This window comes from Schistocerca gregaria, chromosome 3 (genome assembly GCF_023897955.1).
Source record: "Schistocerca gregaria isolate iqSchGreg1 chromosome 3, iqSchGreg1.2, whole genome shotgun sequence".
Classification (NCBI taxonomy): Eukaryota; Metazoa; Arthropoda; class Insecta; order Orthoptera; family Acrididae; genus Schistocerca; species Schistocerca gregaria.
Genome location: NC_064922.1, coordinates 250,329,165 through 250,351,501, shown reverse-complemented (window position 1 = coordinate 250,351,501; position 22,337 = coordinate 250,329,165). Strand labels below are relative to the sequence as shown.

The window sequence follows — 22,337 nt, the reverse complement described above, 5'->3', positions numbered from 1 at the left end:
TCCCCCTGACCCAACCTCCATTAGTACCTGTTCTTTACCTACCTATCTGCATTCCCCCCCCCCCCCCCCCCCCCCCCCCCCCCGCCACCATTTTCACTATCCCTGCCCATCCCATCCTCCTCCTTACTCCCGCCACCCACAGATTTCTCCTCTTGTTAGGCACAGTTTCTGCACACAGTCCAACCTCAGTGGCCAGAAACAATAGTCATGTGCATGTGAGTTATGATTGTGTGTGTTTTCTATTTTAGAAGAAGGCATTTGGGCCTGAAGGTTAGGTTTAAAGCAGTCTATTTTTTGTGCCTGACTGCAGCTCAGTGTCTCCTCTATGTTGTGAGTAGCAATATATCCTTTTCGTAACGTCATCATTATTCAGTATTTGTGTGATATTTTTTTTTTTTTTTTTGGCTGCTACCTTACATCTGCAAAAAGTCTGACATTAATATTAATATTGCCTGCAAGTTAATCAATACAGAACATAAGCAGCAATGGTTGCAACACTCTTCACTGGGGCTCACCAGAAGCTACCCCTACATGTGTCACTGACTCTTCATCTGAGATAACATGTTGCATCCTCCCACCAGGAAACCCTTAATCTAGTCAAAAATTTTGCTTGATACTTCATATAATCATACTTTTGATAAAAAGCATGGGTGTCATACTGAGTCCAATACTTATCTTCTTGACAGTCTTGATCCATTATGGAGATAACTCTATTTAGTGAGTTTCTTCATTACTTTTGAATTCAGGATATTTTCTAAAATTCATCAACTTGGGGATATCAAGGATATTGTGCAGTAGATTTGTGGACGACTTCTGCTGCCCTTGTTGTAGATAGATATGAGCTGTTCTTTTGTCCAACTACTGTTGACCTTTTTCTTTTTACAGAGGGTTAAGCTTAAAAGAGTGGCTAACTTAGGTGCATTGTGGTAAAATATTTAATAGGGATTCCTTCAGGCTGTGGAACTTTGTTCAACTTTAGTGATTTCAGTTGTTCCTCAACTCCACTGATAGTAATATCAATATCACACATCTTGTCATTGATGCAAGAATTAAACTGTGGCATAAAGCCTCGATTTTCCTTTGTATAGGAACATACAAAAATGGACTTCTGCATTTCTGCTTCTGCATTGCTACCCCAAAATTTTAGCTTCTGTCTTGTCCTTGAGTGTCTGCACACTAAATAAGTCATGGTTGTACAATACTGATATTAATTACATACAGAGGAATGGAAAAACTGCTAGAAATTGATCTTGGGGAAGATCAGTTTAAGAGCAATGTACAACTTGTGAGGCAGTATGAGCACTACTGCTTATCTCAGAAAATAGGTCAAAGGAAGGCAAACCTACATTTGTAGTGTTTAGAGATTGAAAGACTGCTTTAGATACCAGTAGTGGTGACTGGACTGAAAGTAAGAGGAATCAAATACAGGGAGCAAAAAGTTTTTCTAAAGTTGCACAAGAATTTTATTGCATTTACAAGAGTCAAAAGACACAAAAGGGGAACAGTAGCTGAGCTGGGAGTGAGACATGGGTGTAACCTCCCTCTGCATTATTCAAGCCTGTTCATCGAGCAATTTGTGAAGGAAAGCAAGGATGAATTTCAAAAAGAAATTAAAATTCAGGGAGAAGAAATATAAACTTTGTGGTTTGCCAATGACATTGTAATTCTGTCAGAGACAGCAAATGGGTTGGAAGAGAAGTTGAATAGAATGGATAATATTTTGAAAAGAGTTTGTAAATTAAACATCATCAAAAGTGATAGGTAATGAATATCATAATTTTACATCACGTGATACTGAAGGAATAAGATAAGGAACAAAAACACCCAAAGTAGTAGATGAGTTCTGCTGTTTGGGTGGCAGAATAACTAAAGATGTATGAAGTGTAGAGGATGGAATATGTTAACTGGCAATAGCAAGAAAATAATTTCTGCAAAAGAGAAATTTGTTAATAAACAAACAACACACACCTATGAGGCCTTAGGCCCTTTTTGGCTCACTGAGTATTGCCTACAGAGCAGTACAAGGAGTAATCTATGACCAAGGGACATGTTATCAGAATGTTGCCAATCCCTCCAGCGTTTGTTGCCAGAAGATGAATCCTGATTGTGACACTGCTGACTGAACCCCATACCATACCTTTCTAAACTCAGAACAAAACTGAGGAGCTACTGGGAATGAAACTGAGGTTCTCCAACACCACAGGCAGTGATGCTAATCATTCAGATATGGTGATTGTCTAGAAATTAGTTAATATCATGTATCAATCAATATAAGTGTTGCAATAAATTTTTCTGAGGTTTTTTGTCAGGAGTGTGTTCTAGTGTGGAGGTGCTGATAATAAACAGTTCAGACAAGAAGGGAATAAAAACTTTTCTAATGTGCTGCTGCAGAAGAATTCTTAGTATTAGATGGGTAGAATGAATAACTAATGTTGAGGTACTGATTCAAAGTGGGAAGAGTTATTTATAGCACAACCTAACTGAAATGAAGTACCAATTGATGGTACATTTTCCATCTCATCAAGGAATTGCGATTTTGACAGTGAATGGAAGGTGCATGGTCAGAACATGATAGTGGGAGAGTGGATGGAGAGGGACAGGATGGGGGGGATTGTAAATTGTAGAGTGTGAGCATGGCTTGACACAGAAAGTGGGTTCAAATAGATTCAGCATGCAGTAGCTAAGCAGAGGTAAAGAAGCTTCTGTTGGATGGAATAGTATGGAGAGCTACAACGAAACACTCTTTCAATTGAAGACCACAACAACAGCATAATTTTTGAGAGGCCACATATTTAATATTTTATAAGGAACTTTTTCTCTTTTGAAAGGTTGAATATGGCGTTGACTACTGGGGAAATGATCTTAGTCTTGGTATATGTGGTTTCCATGCCAAAAATCTCAGTGTAAATGCTGCAGGAAATTGGATATTAAGAGCTATTGATACTCAAAAGATAACATATCAAGCAATAACTACCATCAATGTATTTGGTAAGTAAAACTTATAATTTGTTGAACATCAGCAAATGCACACTTAAAAGCTCATATTTCTTGTGTTCTTAGAGTTCTCTAATGATGTGTTTCCAGTATTCTTTAAATTGTAACTTTCTGTCAGCAGTAACTATGATTCTTACTATGTATTTCTAAAACAACAGTAGAATTTCAAACTATTGGTTTCCAGACTGAATACTTGATAATTGACCTTTCACTGAAGAGATATTGCCAGCACTGTTTGTAAACCTTGCAGTAATTGTTTTCTAAATCTCAACTGAGTACCTCTGAGTAAATGGCAGTTCACCAAACAGAGCTGTTTCTGAGAAGTAGAGAGACCAGTAGAAAGTAACAATACAAATGAGCATGTATGTATGTGCACACACTCATGTGCCTGTGAGTTGCATTTGTGTGAGTAATGTGCATGTCTGTTTATTTTTGACTAAGGCTGTATTGGTCGATAGCTTATTTTGTGACAGTTTGTTTGTTGTGCCTATCTATGACTCAGCATCTAAGCTATATGGTGAGAAACAACTATCCTTTTCATAATGTTGTTACATTCCATCCAGAGTTTTACATTGTTTAGTATAATATCTGTCACACAATTATAACCACTTTTGGGAAAGATTTGGTGTACCATGTCAGGAACGTATGCTTATGACCAGCACAAAATTAAAAAAAATTACAGATGCCAAGTTTAAAACAAACAGTGAAATGTTCTGGATGAAATAACAACAATACGAAAAGAATACATTAAGAAGGCATTGCGTTACAGAGAGATGTGATGAAAACACTGCTAAACTTTTAACTTTTGTGCAAAAAGTCCTTCCTCAGAAACAGAAAACACACACTCACATGGATGAATCACACATGTATGGCTACTGGTGAGGAATGGGAGAGATGTGGGGTAGGGGTGGGAAAAGATGTACTGCTGTGAAAGCTATCAGTGTTTCGGCATGGACAGGTTGGTTGGTTGGTTGTTTAGGGGAAGGAGACCAGACAGCGAGGTCATCGGTCTCATCAGATTAGGAGAGGACAGGGACGGAAGTCGGCCGTGCCCTTTGAAAGGAACCATCCCGGCATTTTCCTGGAGCAATTTAGGGAAATCACGGAAAACCTAAATTAGGATGGCCAGACGCGGGATTGAACCGTCGTCCTCCCAAATGAGAGTCCAGGGTCTAACCACTGCGCCACCTCACTCAGTGGCATGGACAGGATAGAGCTAGTAGGTGCAAAGTAGGGACGTTGTGATGGAGGATGGAAGAGGGAAGATAAGAGTTATAGAGAAAGGAAAAAGACTAGTAAGTGAATTGGTGGAATAGAAGGCATCAGAAGTGTTGGGGGGGGGGGGGGGGTGAAGGTCAGAGTTTATGGAAAGTTGGGAGCAGGGGAGTTATGGAAGTGACGGAAATTTTGTAGGGAGAATTCCCACCTCTGCAATTCAGAAAAGCTGATTTTCGTTGGAAGGATAGCAATGGCACAAGCTGTGATACTGTCACTGAGCTAAAGCACATTGTGTTGGATAGCAACTGCGTGATTCAGCTGTCTCTTGAACACAGTTTGGCAGTGGCCATTCACACAAAACAGACAACTTGCTATTTTTGATGCCCATGTAGAAAGCAACACAGTGGTTACAGCTTAGCTTATAGATCACATGGCTGCTGTCACAGGTATCCCTGCCATTGATTGGGTACCTCTACAACCACACTGTGCTATGCAAGCCACCTAATAATGTGTCATGGAGGGTAATTTTTTTTATTACTAACTGAGCCCTCCAACCCTCTTCCACTTGTGAATGGAAGAAGCCTCTGTATTGGTTCTAATTTTTCAAATTTTCTCCTCATGGTAATTACTCAAAGATGTATATGGGAGGAAGTAATATGTTGTCTGACTTTTCCCGCAAAGTGCTCTCTCGAAATTTCAATAGTAAATATCTCCATCATGCACAATGCCTGTCTTGTAACAGCAACCAATTGAGTTTGTTGAGCATAATGCTCTTGTGTCAACTAAATGACCTCATGATGAAAATGAGTCACTATTTGTTGGAACTCCCCTATCTCTTCTATCAGTCCTATATGGTAGGGAACCCAAATAGATGAACAATACTCAAGAATCAGTTGAACAAGCACCCTATAAGCCACATTCCTTGAGGATGAGTTACATTTCATTAAGATTCTTTCTATGAATCTGAGTCTGTCATCTACTTTTCCCACTGATAATATTCTTCTCGGGTATGCAGCCGGATCATAACGTCTTCATGACACAATATTTCTGCGGTCCAACTGGCCGCCATCTTCAGGTGAGAGTGCTGGTGCACGATCTCGCCGGAACTGACTTCCCAGCGCAAGCGGCGGCCCCTATATAGGCCGCAGAAGACCCACAATGCGTGCGCGAGAAGGTGCCGTAACCGCCCTCTAGCGCAGTAGACATACCCCGCTGCCAGTGATAGAAAGAGGCGAAATCGAGATATCGCTGTCAAAAATTAAAAATAAATAAATAAAAATTTTATTCCGACGATACAACCACAGACCGTTGTTTTTTAATGTCAGATAACACTGGGTCCCAAGTCTTACTTAAAAGAAAACCCTTGTCTCAATTAATAAGATTGTCAGATAACCGAATCTCTATGGATTCTTTTAAAATACAGTCCCAATAGCGAGATGCAGGGGCAACCATTTGTGTCTCGTCATATAGTATTCTGTGTCCCTCGGTGAGACAGTGTTCCGCCACTGCAGACTTCTCAGGTTCAAGCAGCCTTGTGTGCCGCTGATGCTCAACACATTGCTCCTGAATGGTCCAGATTGTCTGACCAATATAAGTCTTTCCACAGTGGCAAGGGATCTTGTACACACCGGGGTTCCTCAAACCCAAGTCATACTTAACAGAGCCAAGGAGCGCTCTAATCTTGGCTGGCGGGCGAAAAATACTTTTGATGTGATATCTTTTCAGAATCCTTCCTATCTTCGAGGTAGAAAAGCTACCAATTTGCAGGTATCTTCTGGTGGTTCAGGCGAAGGTCCAAACTGGAAAGCACGACGGATCTGTTTATCTGTATAGCAATTCTGCTTGAACACAATCTTAAGATGGTCCAATTCTTGTGTCAAGCTTTCTCCATCTGAAATGGCTTAAGCTCTTCTCGCCAACGTCCACAGGACCCCCATACGCTGGAACGATGGATGACAGCTAGCAGCATGTAAGTAACGGTCCGTGTGCGTAGGCTTTCGATAAACGCTGTGTCCCAGTGTCCCATCATCCTTTCTGTACACCAGAACATCCAGAAACGGAAGCTTTCCATCATTTTCCACCTCCATGGTAAATTTGATGCAGGGAATTGAAATGATCTAAGAGGCGGTCCAGAGCTTCTCTCCCATGAGGCCACACCATAAATGTATCGTCAACGTACCTCCAAAAACAGGTTGGTTTTAAGGACGCCGTCTTCAGCGCCATGTCCTCAAAATCTTCCATAAAAACATTGGAGACTATTGGGGACAAAGGGCTCCCCATAGCCACTTCGTCAGTCTGTTCAAAATATTTGTCATTGAATAAAAAGTAATTCGACGTTAACACGTGGCGACAAAGCCTGGTTGTTTCCTCATCCAGTTTCTCACCAATTAATTGCAAGGATTCTTCCAGAGGAACCCAGGTAAAAAGCGACACGACATCAAAGCTCACAAGAAAATCCCAGGGACTAAGAGACAAGGACTTCAATCTCCGAATAAACACCATAGAATTGGAAATGTGATGTTCACATTTACCGATGTGAGGGCCAAGAACAGATGCTAAATACTTGGCTAGATTGTAGGTAGGAGCACCCAAATTACTCACGATCGGACGCAGCGGGACCCCTTTCTTATGAATCTTGGGTAGACAGTATAATCTCAGTGGCGCAGCAGCATCAGGACGAAGTTTTTTTGAGAACATTGTCAGGTAAAGAACTCTTCTTCAACAGTGAAAGCGTCTTCCATTTTATCCGTTCAGTTGGGTCGTCCTGCAATGTTCTGTATGCTGAGTCTTCAAGTAAGAGATCCATCTTTCCCAGATAGTCATCACGTGACAGAAGAACAGTTGCGTTGCCTTTGCCCGCTGGTAGAACTATCAGATCTTCATCTTCTCTAATGGACTGGACGGCTGCCCTTTCGAGAGAGGAGATGATACTCCGTGGAGGCGTCGCCCATCGCAATGTATGTGAGACCTCTTGCCTAATCTCTTCAGCTTGATCCTGCGAAAAGCTGGACACTGCTTGTTCGACTGCGCAGATGAATTCGGTGATAGGCACATTCCTCGGTGTAGGGGCAAAATTCAGGCCTTTCTCCAACACTGACAGCGTGGCGTCGTCCAATTCTTTACTCATGAGGTTAATCACTGTCCGTCGACGGGTGTCGTCATCAGATATCATGGGTTGAGAACAAAGCTGTTGAAACTTCGAAGACTGTTTCTTGATGGCGCTCCTATGCGTCCAATCTGATAGCGCCCAAGAAGAACTATCCACCCATTCCCAAGATGTATCCGACAGCAGCGACGGTAACTCCAAGTGCAAGAAAAGTAAATCCTTGGATATGAGATCCAGTTGTCTTCGAGTGAAGTGAATGCACTCCTCGACTAAGGCGAAACTGGCACGCTTCTTGATATTGTTGGCCGTTTTCGTATCAATAAAATGCACAAATCTAGCAAACTTAGGTATTACTCTTCCATCACGGCATCTCAGCAAAAAGGCGAGGGCACTCAGCAACTTGCCTTTTTCTTACGACGTTTATCAAACTTCTTCACAAGTTCCACCATCTCCTCCCCGTAGAGGTTTCTGATGTGACTAAGAAGGCTTTCCCGGCGTAATAATTGATAATATTCTTCTCCGGTATGCAGCCGGATCATAACGTTTTCATGACACAATATTTCCGCGGTCCAACTGGCCGCCATCTTCAGGTGAGAGTGCTGGTGCACGATCTTGTCGGAACTGACTTCCTAGTGCAAGCGGCGGCCCCTATATAGGCTGCAGAAGACCCACAACACGTGCGCGATAAGGTGCTGTAACTGCCCTCTAGCGCAGTAGACATACCCCACCGCCAGTGATAGAAAGAGGCAAAATCGAGATATCACTGTCAAAAAAAAAAAAAAAAAAAAAAATATTCCGACGATAGAACCACAGACCGTTGTTTTTTAATGTCAGATAACACTGGGTCCCAAGTCTTACTTAAAAGAAAACCCTTGTCTCTATTAATAAGATTGTCAGATAACCGAATCTCTATGGATTCTTTTAAAATACAGTCAGGAAAGAGGGAAGGAAAAAGAAAGATGAAAGGATGTGGATTTTAAGGGAGAGGGTAAGGAGTCATTCCAATCCGGGGAGCGGAAAGACTTACCCTAGGGGGGAAAAAGGATAGGTATATACTCGCACACACACACACACACACACACACACACACACACACACACACACACATAACCATCCATACAGACACAGACACAAGCAGTCATATTTAAAGGCAAAGAGTAAGGGCAGAGATGTAAGTCAAGGCGGAAGTGTGGAGGCAAAGATGATTTTGAATAACAGGTGAGGTATGAGTGGCGGCAACTTGAAATTACGGAGATTGAGGCCTGGTGGATAACGAGAAGAGAGGATATATTGAAGGGCAAGTTCCCATCTCCGGAGTTCGGATAGGTTGGTGTTGGTGGGAAGTATCCAGATAACTCAGACGGTGTAACACTGTGCCAAGATGTGCTGGCCGTGCACCAAGGCATGTTTAGCCACAGGGTGATCCTCATTACCAACAAACACTGTCTGCCTGTGTCCATTCATGCGAATGGACAGTTTGTTGCTGGTCATTCCCACATAGAAAGCGTCACAGTGTAGGCAGATCAGTTGGTAAATCACGTGGGTGCTTTCACATGTGGCTCTGCCTTTGATCATGTACACCTTCCGGGTTACAGGACTGGAGTAGGTGGTGGTGGGAGGGTGCATAGGACAGGTTTTACACCGGGGGCGGTTGCAAGGGTAGGAGCCAGAGGGTAGGGAAGGTGGTTTGGGGATTTCATAGGGATGAACCAAGAGGTTACGAATGTTAGGTGGACGGCAGAAAGACACTCTTGGTGGAGTGGGGAGGATTTCATGAAGGATGGATCTCATTTTGGGGCAGGATTTTAGGAAGTCATATCCCTGCTGGAGAGCCACATTCAGAGTCTTATCCAGTTCCGGGAAGTATCCTGTCACAAGTGGGGCACTTTTGGGGTTCTTCTGTGAGAGGTTCTGGGTTTGAGGGGATGAGGAAGTGGCTCTGGTTATCTGCTTCTGTACCAGGTTGGGAGGGTAGTTGCAGGATGCGAAAGCTGTTTTCAGGTTGTTGGTGTAATGGTCCAGGGATTCAGGACTGGAGCATATTCGTTTGCCACGAAGGCCTAGGCTGTAGGGAAGGGACCGTTTGATATGGAATGGGTGGCAGCTGTCATAATGGAGGTACTGTTGCTTGTTGGTGGGTTTGATGTGGACGGATGTGTGAAGCTGGCCATTGGACAGATGGAGGTCAACGTCAAGGAAAGTGGCATGGGATTTGGAGTAGGACCAGGTGACTCTGATGGAACCAAAGGAGTTGAGGTTGGAGAGGAAATTCTGGAGTTGTTCTTCACTGTGAGTCCAGATCATGAAGATGCCATCAATAAATCTGTACCAAACTTTGGGTTGGCAGGCTTGGGTAACTAAGAAGGCTTCCTCTAAGTGACCCATAAATAGGTTGGCATACGAGGGGGCCATCCTGGTACCCATGGCTGTTCCCTTTAATTGTTGGTATGTCTGGCCTTCAAAGTGAAGAAATTGTGCGTCAGGATGATGCTGGTGTTGGTATGTTGATAGAGACACTAACAAACACACACACAAAATTCAAACTTTCACAACCCACGGTTGCTTTGTCAGGAAAGAGGGAAGGAGGGGGAATGACGAAAGGATGTGGGTTTTAAGGGAAAGGGCAAAGAGTCATTCCAATCCCGGGAGTGAAAAGACTTAGCTTAGGGGGAAAAAGGCTACAGGTACACACTCACGCACACACACACACACACACACATATCCATCCGCACATATACAGACACAAGCAGATATGTCTGCAACTGCATGGTCCAGCTGTCTCTTGGCCACCATTTGCCAGTGGCCTTTTATGCAGACTGTCAACTTGTTAATTATCAGGCCCACATAATAGCAAAGTGGTTAGATACTAGTTTGTAGATTACAAATCTGCTTTACAGGTAACCTTGCCTTTGGTGATGTAGAAGATGCGTGTGACAGGACTGGAGGAGTTGATAGTTGGTTGATGTATGGACCAGCTCTTGCCAGTCAGTCTATTGCAGGTATATGATGCATTAGGCAAGGGCAGTAAGCAGGGATGAAATACAGATGGACAAGGATATTGTGTAGCTTTGGTGGTTGGCAGAACACCATTATTGGAGGGGATAGTAGGTAGGGTATTCCTCAGTAGAGGAAATCAAACCCCTGGTCGAGAAGTGATTTAGTTGCTCTAATACCATGAGGAACTGAGTCATGAGAGGAGTGCTCCTTTATGGCTGGACACTGGCTATGTGGGAGATGCTAGGTGACTGCAGAGACAGGGCATGGGAGATCTGTTTATGAATGAGGTTGGGAAGTGAATTTTGGTCTGTGAAAGCCTCAAGGTGGCTTCTGCATAATTGGAGAGGGACTGCTCTTTACTACTGACACAATGACAATTGGTGTCTAGGCTGTACAAAGGGGCTTCTCGGTATGGAATGTGTGGCAGCTATCAAAGCGCAAAGTGGAGGTATTGCTGATGCTTGGTAGGTTTGATGTGGTCTAAGGTACTGATGTATCCATCCTTTAAAGTTGAGGTCAACATTGAGAAATGTGGCTTGTGGGTTAAAGATCTCCAGATGAGCTGAAGATGGTAAATCGTGTTGAGGTTCTGGAGCAATGTGGAGGCCTCACTCTCAGTCCAGATCATGAAGATGTGGCAATGAATCATAACCAGATGAAGGGTTTGTGATTCAGGGTGGTTAGGAAGGATTCCTCTAAATGACCCATGAACAGGTTGGCATAAGATTTTTTTTTTTAATGGTGGAATCATCGAAGGAGAAATAATTGTGGGCAAGCATATAGGTGGTGAGGGAGGAGGTTGTAGGTTTCGAGTTAGTTGTGTGTTGGGAATGACAGTGTTCAGTAATGGCAAGGTCATGGTTGTTGGGGATATGTATAGACGGAGGGGGCATCGACAGTGATGAGCAGGGAGCCAGGTGGTAAAGGATCAGAAGTGGCGAAGATGTGGAGGAGGAAATGATTGATATCTTTTATATAGGAGGATAGGTTATGGGTAATAGATTAAATGTGCTGATCCATGAGAAGAGAGGTTCTCTCAGTGAAGACACAGTAAACGTAAGCAATGGCACATCCAGGATGAATGGGTTCATGGACTATAGGAAGCTTGTAGAATGTAGGAATGTAGGCAGTGAGCTGTGGTGGGGGGGGGGGGGGGGGGGGGGATGGGATGGGATGGGATGGGATGGGATGGGATGGGATGATTGGATGGCTGGGAGACAGAATCAAAGGAGAGGTTCAGGGGTCGACCTAAGGATCTAAAATCCTGCTGGATTTCTGAAGTGGGTTCATTGTAGAGGGGTTTGTAGGAGGATGCATCTGACAACTGGTAGAGACCCTCCACCAGGTAATCCCTGCGGTTCACATCCACAGTGATGGAGCCTTTGTCTGCAGGTAGAATTATAAGGTCAGGATCAGTTTTTAGGTGGTGGAGTGCACTTTTTTCTGTGGATGTAAAGTTGGTTGCCATGTTGAGGAATATGCGAAAGGATGGTCAGACTGTTTGAGGTTAGGCAACTAAAGACAGTTAACAAGGGATGACATGTGGCCAGTGGATCTGGTTGGATTAAGGACTGAAATGAATCAGGCAGGGTTCAGTATTGGTAGGAGTGTTGACGAAAAACTGTGTTTCTCTTGTAGATAGGAGGAGAGATGGAGAAGGTCTTTAACAAGTACAGCATGAATGAATTTGTGACTGTGGTCAAAGATATGGCCCATGGAAAGGACTGATACTTCTATGAGACTGGAGGAAATGTTGATGAAACTGTTTTGGGTCTGTTTATGTTCTGGACTCTCCATGGTGGTTGAGGGTGGAAGTTTCTGTGGTTATGGTAAATGTAATAGGTATTGAACAAAAAAACATTATAAATGGATAGCTCAAAAACACTAATAGTGAACCAGGCAGCAGTGGCAGGGGTGCAGCAAGTAAGAGCTCTAATATAAAAATTTAAAATTGAAGGCAATTTTGATTTTTTATTAAAATAAATTAAATAATGAATTAAATTAATTTTAATATCCATAATGCACTGTATCATATTTTTTTAGAACTACTCTTTTATCACAAGAATTCTATCTTAACTAGTTTGTTGATTACATTTTTAGTATCAACATCTCTGGTTACCTGATTATATTCTAGTTGTATTTTCCTTTCACTTCACTCTCAGTTAATTTTATCATATATTCATCAATCAAATTTTGAATATGTTTATAGTTTAAAAGTGAAGCCCTTTATCTCCATCACTGTGCTTTTAACCTTTTTTTCAGAATAATGACCCTTAGCTTCACTCAAAGCCCAATTTGAAATCCATTTACTATCTCCTAACTCATCTGGCCATCCACCTAACATACAAGTTTTTTCTGCACTGACTTCACAATCATCAAAGTATACTGCTCTGCCCATCAAAATACGCAACATTTCCTCCTGTATTATCAAACCTATCAAACAACCTAAACCTTGCATTTGATGTTGTGAATACCGTTATAAAAATATTTCCAGCTGTATTATTTTCTACATAATAATCCTTGAAACTGTACTTTATCTCTGCCATATTCTCATCAATGAAAATAAAACTTTATTATCTAATTGATCCTCCTGTAGTATCTCATAAAATTGTTGTAAATTTGTAACATACTCAGTTTTTCTCATATTTTGTCTTTCTTCAAATTTTCCCCAAAATGAATTATGACATATCTTTGCAACAGCTTGATTTCCTGAATTCTTTTTTATCTCATCAGGATCTAAGTCATCATCCAATTTTTCTTTCACTTCTTAGGTATACATATTATTGTTTGGAAAATCATGTTTACTAGTTTCTAATTTCATTTTCAACAATTTTTTTCATAATTTTTAGAGAGCTTGTTGGTTTTATTTCTAAAATCCCATACCTCATTGACACACAAAATTTTATATCCTTTTCAACAGTTTTCTTCACTTCATCAATTACCCAAGTTCCAATAAAACTTCTTTCATCATCACTGTGATTATATTTATTTATTTCCTGTTTGCATGTTTTACATGCTAAGGAAACAACAGTTTTAAATTTTTATTGGTCTTCATTCATACTAATAAAACTGTTTGATACAATCCTCTGGGTCCCAATACTTTACATTTTATAAATCCCTTCCATTTCTTAGGGCACTATCTTAATCTATATATCTTTGTTTCATGTTACTCAGGATAATAATCACTATATTATACAGTTATATAAAGACTATACATATTATCAAAAATTTTTTTTTGTCTTAACGCCATCTGGTTTAGCTGTCAATTTTATCATATTTGTTCATCTGCCATAAGAAGCATCTCTTGCATTCAAAGTCTTGACAACTTCAGGTAACTGTTTTAATTTCTTAAGTTTTTTTGTATTTTGCTGAGTTAAGCCAGTCACATTCCCACAACTTCACTAAATTACTCCAGCATTTCATATTTATGTAATTATTATTTTCTTCTGATGTAAGTCATGTGTTGATTCTTTGTTTTTGTTGTTAATTGTCTCATCTTCAAAACATTTCTTAAAAACATCATTGGTTTCCTTATCAGAGCCATCTGCTTTACCTCCAGCTATACTTACATCATCACCATTAAGAGTGCACTGAATATTATTATTGTTTAAACTTTTTAACCAAGCTATGGATTCTTTACTATAATTTTCTTTCTTTCTTTAGCAAATTCTTCCTTCAGACAAACATTTAGATCTGTATATAGCCATACAGACTCCATAAATTTTTTTCTTAATTTTTGACACACAATTTTCTTTAACTTTTTAATTATGCCTTGTCTTTCTTTTGACTTCAAGTGTCAACACTATAATATTCAATATCAGGAATTGGCCCCATGTAATATTAATTTTCCTGTGTCTTGAACAAATATGGAAAGTAACATTTCTTTACTTCTACCAAAATTAAATTTTTTTGGAAATCTACCAAGAGCATCTTGTACCAAATTACTGCTATCTATAATTTTTAGACGTAATTTTTTATCTCCAATAACGTAAATTTAGTTTCTGTGTAGATAAATATAGTTTTATTGTATCTGCAATACAGTACTTCGGAATGAACTGTGAATCATTACCTTTACCATAATGAGCTACAAATGTATAGTTCCTGTTTTCTTCAACCGAGCAAGGTGGTGAAGTGGTTAGACACTGGACTCACATTCGGGAGGATGATGGTTTAATCCCGCGACTGGCCATCCTGATTTAGGTTTTTCGTGATTTCCCTAAATCACTCCAGGCAAGTGCCAGGATGGTACCTTTCAAAGGGCACAGCCGACTTCCTTCCCTGTCCTTCCCTAATCTGATGAGACTGATGACCTCGCTGTCTGGTCTCCTTCCCAAAAACAAAAACAACCTGTTTTCTTTAGAGATCATCCATCTACTGAATTCACTGTTTCTCTTAAATTTATAAACAGTATCTCCATTAAAATTATAAGCTATTATGTGATTTGGAATATGTATTCCTGTTTCTTGTTAAGCGACATAATCAAACCACATGTATCTTTCAGTACAGTCTCATTGGGAATACTTTTTCACATCGTTTAAACTATTTGCCTGTTACTATTTTATTACATACAAAACATTGGGATACATAGTAATCATTGAATTCTTCATTAATACAACAACTTTCTTTACCGCAGTTTAATCAACCTTTGACTATAAATTCCTCAAAAAATTTCTTTCACAAATACCACCTTTTTGCAATTTGTATTGCATATAGCATTTATGATTTTTAATTTTTACTTTTTGTTCACAGCTTCTACATCATTCAAAGCCACATGTGTATTTTTTACCTCTCAAACAAATGCACATCCATTATCTACATTTATGAGCTATGTCACAAACTTGTTGATTAATTTTTAAGCATTCTTTATTATAACAGCATATATCTTATTTTTTGCAGGATAGTGGTCTCCACCATTGCACAGTATACAGATTTTTCTCTCTATTTTACAGCTGTGTGTGTTCTTGTTTTCACATGGCTCATTCCATGTACAACAATAATAAGATGATCCTAAGAAAGCTGTCATACTGTTAATTACACCAAAGTGATAATGATTTTTGTGCAGATACCTCTTGACTCTTTTCTCAGGGCCAAGATAGATAATGGACTTGAAATTCTCAGCACATATAATATTTATTTGGATATCTAATAATTTTTCAACATTTTAAATGTCATTAAGAGTAAATCTGTCTCCTTCATTATAGTCACCTAATTGATTGCACAATATATTAATTAACTCTTTCCACAAATTGTAATTATCTCAACTCAAGTCATTTTATATTGTTTGTAGTTAGTTCTCTGCCCAAGGTAATATTTGTGTGATATGTTAGTGCCACTATTATTCCTCTACCACAACATAGATTGCCATTATTATTAATTTTTGTGATATACCTTTCAGTCTTTATATAATCAGCTGAAATTATTATTTTCTTACCCCTATCACCTCTGCCTCTAGGAATTGCTAACGTTTGAATATGAAATGAAGTGCCTATTATATCAATAGATTCATCATATTTTAATATATATGTTATTTTGCTGCACAAAACTTGAACAGATTGTTCAGTGTTATCTGATGCTTTATATCTTACAGAAATTGGATAAAACATTTTTGGATTTGAGCTTTTTGTATTCTGCTTATCTCCTTTCCTAAAATTAATTCGCTTTTTAGCTGCTTGCACCATAGAATTTAGTGCTTTCATTAAATAATCTGTTTTCTCACAAATGATATCAGGTTTACTAATATTAACATCATTAACTTTTATACTCAGCAGATCAAGCTTTAAATATTTCCTTAATTTAGGTTTTAGTTCTTTAATCTAAAATAAATGCTTTTTAGGCCTTTGTCTTCTTTTTCTTGCTCATATAGTTTACTACTAAATACACTCCTGGAAATGGAAAAAAGAACACATTGACACCGGTGTGTCAGACCCACCATACTTGCTCCGGACACTGCGAGAGGGCTGTACAAGCAATGATCACACGCACGGCACAGCGGACACACCAGGAACCGCGGTGTTGGCTGTCGAATGGCGCTAGCTGTGCAGCATTTGTGCACCGCTGCCGTGAGTGTTAGCCAGTTTGCCGTGGCATACGGAGCTCCATCACAGTCTTTAACACTGGTAGCGTGGACGTGAACTGTATGTGCAGTTGACGGACTTTGAGCAAGGGCGTCTAGTGGGCATGCGGGAGGCCGGGTGGACGTACCGCTGAATTGCTTAACACGTGGGGCGTGAGGTCTCCACAGTACATCGATGTTGTCGCTAGTGGTCGGCGGAAGGTGCACGTGCCCGTCGACCTGGGACCGGACCGCAGCGATGCACGGATGCACGCCAAGACCGTAGGATCCTACGCAGTGCCGTAGGGGACCGCACCGCCACTTCCCAGCAAATTAGGGACACTGTTGCTCCTGGGGTATCGGCGAGGACCATTCGCAACCGTCTCCATGAAGCTGGGCTATGGTCCCGCACACCGTTACGCCGTCTTCCGCTCACGCCCAAACATCGTGCATACCGCCTCCAGTGGTGTCGCGACAGGTGTGAAAGGAGGGACGAATGGAGACGTGTCGTCTTCAGCGATGAGAGTCGCTTCTGCCTTGGTGCCAATGATGGTCGTATGCGTGCAGGTGAGCGCCACAATCAGGACTGCATACGACCGAGGCACACAGGGCCAACACCCGGCATCATGGTGTGGGGAGCGATCTCCTACACTGGCCGTACACCTCTGGTGATCGTCGAGGGGACACTGAATAGTGTACGGTACATCCAAACCGTCATCGAACCCATCGTTCTACCATTCCTAGACCGGCAAGGGAACTTGCTGTTCCAACAGGACAATGCACGTCTGCATGTATCCTGTGCCACCCAACGTGCTCTAGAAGGTGTAAGTCAACTACCCTGGCCAGCAAGATCTCCGGATCTGTCCCCCATTGAGCATGTTTGGGACTGGATGAAGCGTCGTCTCACGCGGTCTGCACGTCCAGCACGAACGCTGGTCCAACTGAGGCGCCAGGTGGAAATGGTATGGCAAGCCGTTATACAGGACTACATGCAGCATCTCTACGATCATCTCCATGGGAGAATAGCAGCCTGCATTGCTGCGAAAGGTGGATATACACTGTACTAGTGCCGACATTGTGCGTGCTCTGTTGCCTGTGTCTATGTGCCTGTGGTTCTGTCAGTGTAATCATGTGATGTATCTGACCCCAGAAATGTGTCAATAAAGTTTCCCCTTCCTGGGACAATGAATTCAGGGTGTTCTTATTTCAATTTCCAGGAGTGTATGTAAATTTGATCTGGTCTCACTATTTTTTCTTGTCCAGTGGTTGAGTTTTTTCAATGACATCATCATCAAATCTGTAAAAATAATTTATATAAGATACATGTTTTGGCCATGATCTGGTCTTTTGGAATATTTTTGGAGGAGATGGAAAATCCTGTAACACAATTAAATTATAACTAAATTTTCCTTGAGACATTAAATTAAACAATTCTGATTTGTTTAATTTGCCATAGCCTCTAGCCAAGATTTTTAGCTAATGCTTTGAGCTCAGTTACATTCATATTATTGAGATTTCTTATAGGGGGATGGTAAGTTGAGGTAAATTAATTAATTCATATTTTATAAATCTCCTATATACTTTTCAATTATTCCTTCTACAATAATCAAGTTGAGCAATTGTGTATTATCTCAAAATATGCTCCATTTACCTAGACAAAATTTTATGAGGTTTTTGGGGATTGAGAGTTTCATAAAATAGTTAAATGTAGTAACTACTTAAATTTTATTTCCATTTAGTTTTGTGTGTCTGTTTGTCAGTAAATGGTTTTCAGGCTTTTTAAAATTATTTCTGGTTTTCAGGCTTTTTAAAATTATTTCTGTTCCACATCTTTTTTGTCTGTCTTCTCATTGACAAATCTCGTATCTACTTGAGAGCTTGTCCCTAGATGTAGTATTTAAATAGACACAACTAAAATTTTTAATTTTTTGACAACTAATACATATTTGTTGAATTATTGCACTCACCATTTTTCATTGACAATAACATATATGAATCTTCATCTCCTAAATTTGTCTAAAGTGATTCTCATAAAATTTTTATGTGACATATTTTCCACATAAACAGAGAATTTGTTGCTGTTGTAAATCTTTTTGTTATATTCAGCAAAAGATTACTTACATGACTTCTCATACTTACTCTCTGTATATTTGTGTGAGTGAAAGTTATCAATTGCCTTCTCCACTTAACAGCTTTTACACTTCTTAGATTTAACTGTTTCCAATTATCGAGACAATTTTTCATTGGTTTAATTAAAATTATAGGAGCAACAGCTCCAACACTTTAATAATAAATTATGCACAAGCTTCATTTTTCCTTGTACTAAATAAAAATGTGTATAAATAAATACTACCTTTCTTGTTGCTCTGCACTAGTTAACTGTATACATAAAATATTTACACTCTTAATTTTCTGCTGTCACTAGGATTTCTACTATGTATTTTTTATTTCATTTACAAATTTTTAGTAAATTTCAGATTTCATGAAAAACAAATTCGGGTCTATAATCAAACAGTTTTAGACACACTCTTAGGAATACTACAAAACTAGTTTACTCAAATAAACTATGAGAAAATTTCCAGTATTTGATTTTCAATTTTTAGAAGGTTTTTCTATGTCAAAATTACTTAATGAATTAGGATACACACGGATTATTTTATTAAATTTGTTTTATTCAAGCACCAGCTTTTTTCTCCATTGCTAAATTATGTCTTTTTGTTTTTCTAATTCTTTATCTCCTTCTTTCTTGTCCATTACTTATCACCTTCTTTCTTGTACATCACTGCTTTTGCAACACAATCTGCTCCAACTCCTAGTGGACCAATAGTTGCTAGGTATGGTAGTGCAGAAAATAGTAGTTGAAGAAAATCACCTTTGAGTTTTGTTAGTCCTGAACTTTCTTTCTTTTTTGTTATGTATTCAATAATTATTTTAATAACAGATATACATACTGTTATGAGTAAATTTCCTCCCGTATTCTTATTTTTCTTTTTTGTGCATCAGTTAAAAAATTATCAATACTACCTTATTATTTGTTTTTGAGTTTAATTTTAATTGATTTTTGTTTTGTTTTGCTGCTAGGTAGCAAAATATAATCCGTGCTGAAGTTTTTCATGTATGCAGACAAAAATTTTACGAGAATTAATATTTTTACAACCCCCACCCAATTTCAACAAGGAACATGCCCATTTTTCTCTTTCCATACATTATTCCTGCAACAGCATTTGCAACTAATTTTTCACCATTCTCTCTTTCACAGGTAAGAAGTTTTTTATCAGCTTGATGTCTAGATACTAAATCTGTACTGCATCTATATGCAATATCATGCTTTTCACAAGCTTCAGCTAATGGATTTATTCCTTGATCTCCTCTTGCTAATCTTTCATCTAGTTTGGCCAAAGGTCTGCAGTATGCGTAGCCTGATAGATGCTGATGCTGAAATTCTTTGATCTAAAACTTACTTACCTTCTTGACTCTCCATGCTATGTTATAAAAAAAGATGTTTTCTTGACTCTTCTGTGCACATTTGGTTGATCCACAATGACCAAAACTCTCATATGTATAAGGAATTAAAGTATCAATACACTGTTCTGTTCAGTCTAGCTTCCAATCATCTGAAATATATTAAAAACAAGGATTCCAAGATTTACCAAGCGGGAAAGCGCTGGCAGACACGCACAATGAACAAAACACACAAACACACACACAGAATTACTAGCTTTCGCAACCGATGGTTGCTTCTTCAGGAAAGAGGGAAGGAGAGGGAAAGACGAAAGGATGTGCGTTTTAAGGGAGAGGGTAAGGAGTCATTCCAATCCCGGGAGCGGAAAGACTTCCCTTATGGGGAAAAAAGGATAGGTGTACACTCGCACACACACACATATCCATCCGCACATACACAGACACAAGCAGACATTTGTAAAGGCAAAGAGTTCGTGCAGAAATGTCATTTGAGCCGGAAGTCGGTTGCGAAAGCTAGAAATTCTGTGTGTGTGTTTGTGTGTTTTATTTATTGTGCCTATCTACCGGCGCTTTCCCGCTTGATAAGTCTTCGAATCTTTGTTTTTAATATATTTTTCCCATATGGAAGTTTCTTTCTATTTTATTTACATCATCATTAATTTCCAATCATCTGAATCGGTCTTATGTTTCCTGAATAAAATACCCGTGTGTATCTTACAGTATTTCTCCTCCTTTCTTACTCAACATATTTTTAACCAATTTCCAATTTTGATCATGATTTTTATACCTGCAGATGTGTTTGTAAATTTTTGAGATCTCTTTTTCCTCTTTCACACTTCTCAAGTACATAATTTTAAACTTGTTCTCTCCTTCTACAAAGTTATAGATGAATCACTCCCTAAAAGTAGCCCAGAATGGCTCAATGAGTAATTCTGCAATGATACAGCTTACACTCCAGGAGTGAACATAATGCTTTGCGATCATTATAGGCAATGACTTTGCAACCTAGTAAATAATTTTTATACTTGTTGAATGCTCAATATACAGCCAAATGTTCTTTCTCAGTTACAGTGAATGCCTTTTCATGCTTTTGCAATACTCTACTAGTAAATGCAAATGATCTGTGTTCAATAATACCTTCAACTTCAACCTACCGAAATAAATGAGCATCCAAACCAACGTCACTGCATCTGTTATAATACAAAAAGGAAGAGACAAATCTGGTCTAAACAATATCTAACTTTGACACAACTGTTCTTGGATTGCATTGATAGCATCCTGACGTTCCTGATTCCAATTTCAAACAGTACTCTTCTTCAAAAGTTCACAGAGGCATAAAGCATCCAAAGCTTGGCTGCTACAAGATTTTCTAAAGAATCCAATTAGCCCAAAAAATGATTTAAGCTGTTTTTTGTTGTGAGGAGCAGGAAAGTTAGCAACAGTATCCAGTTTCTCTTTATCAGGTGCAGTTCCTTTCTCAGATATAATCTGTCCTAAAAATTTTACTTCTTCCATACCAAATTTACACTTACCTATTTTCAAAGTCATGCCTCCTGATTGAAATTTTGAAAACACATGTTTTAACAGATTCAAATGTTGTTCCCAAATCTTTTCAGTTACACAATTTATTTTGAACTTATTTCACTCCCCAAGTCAGAATACTTTGTATAATTAACTTCAGGTCGAATCTGACAAAATTCGAAGGACAAATCCAAATTACTCATGAATTTTACATAATCAAATTTGTGCAACAGCTAGTCCATGTTCTCAGGATGATCATTCTCTCTCATAATAAATTCATTAAGATGTCTAGAGTCCAAAATAATTCTCACTCCACCATTTCTCTACTTAACACAACCAAGCACTCTTACATTTCTCAATGACTCCACATGTTTCCATTTTCTGAATTTCTATCTCTGGATCTTTCCTTTTTGAAAATGCTATATTATATGGCTTGAGAAAGAAAGGTTGATGATCTCTTAGATAAAGCATGCACTGATAGCCTTTCACTTTCCGTAGTCTTTCACTGAACACATTCCTATACTCCAATAATAGTGGCAAGATTTGTGACTGGTACATTTAGCCATTGTGAGAGCGTTACAAATCTCGTAGAAAATTTGAAGTGGGACACACTGGCCATGCGGGGTTAGCCGAGCTGTCTAAGGCACTTCAGTCGTAGACTGTGTGGTTGGTCCCGGTAGAGGTTTGATTCCTCCCTTGGGCATGGGTGTGTGTGTTTAGGTTAAGTAGTGTGTAAGCTTAGGCACTGATGACCTTAGCACTTAAGTCCCATAAGATTTCACACGCATTTGAACATTTTTTGACACACTTGCAGATAGATGATGCACTAAATGGAAGGGGCTGCTCACTAAATTCTGAAATCTGATCTTCGCCGAGAATGTCGAGTATATATTATTACCACCAACATTCAAATTTTGCAATGATCATCATTCAAAGATAAGGGAAATTAGCAATTGTACTGAGTTTGTTCAGACACGTTTTTCCCTT

The 22,337-nt window shown here is 39.5% G+C and overlaps 1 protein-coding gene across 1 annotated transcript in view; it reads left to right on the top strand.

The window, feature by feature from the left end:
- Positions 1 to 22,337, top strand: part of LOC126355327 (uncharacterized) — a 234,927-nt gene that overhangs the window by 24,454 nt on the left and 188,136 nt on the right. The window contains exon 3 of the mRNA XM_050005621.1: positions 2,829 to 2,988. Within this exon, the coding sequence (XP_049861578.1) occupies positions 2,829 to 2,988 (160 nt within the window). The remainder of the gene's footprint in view (positions 1 to 2,828; positions 2,989 to 22,337) is intronic.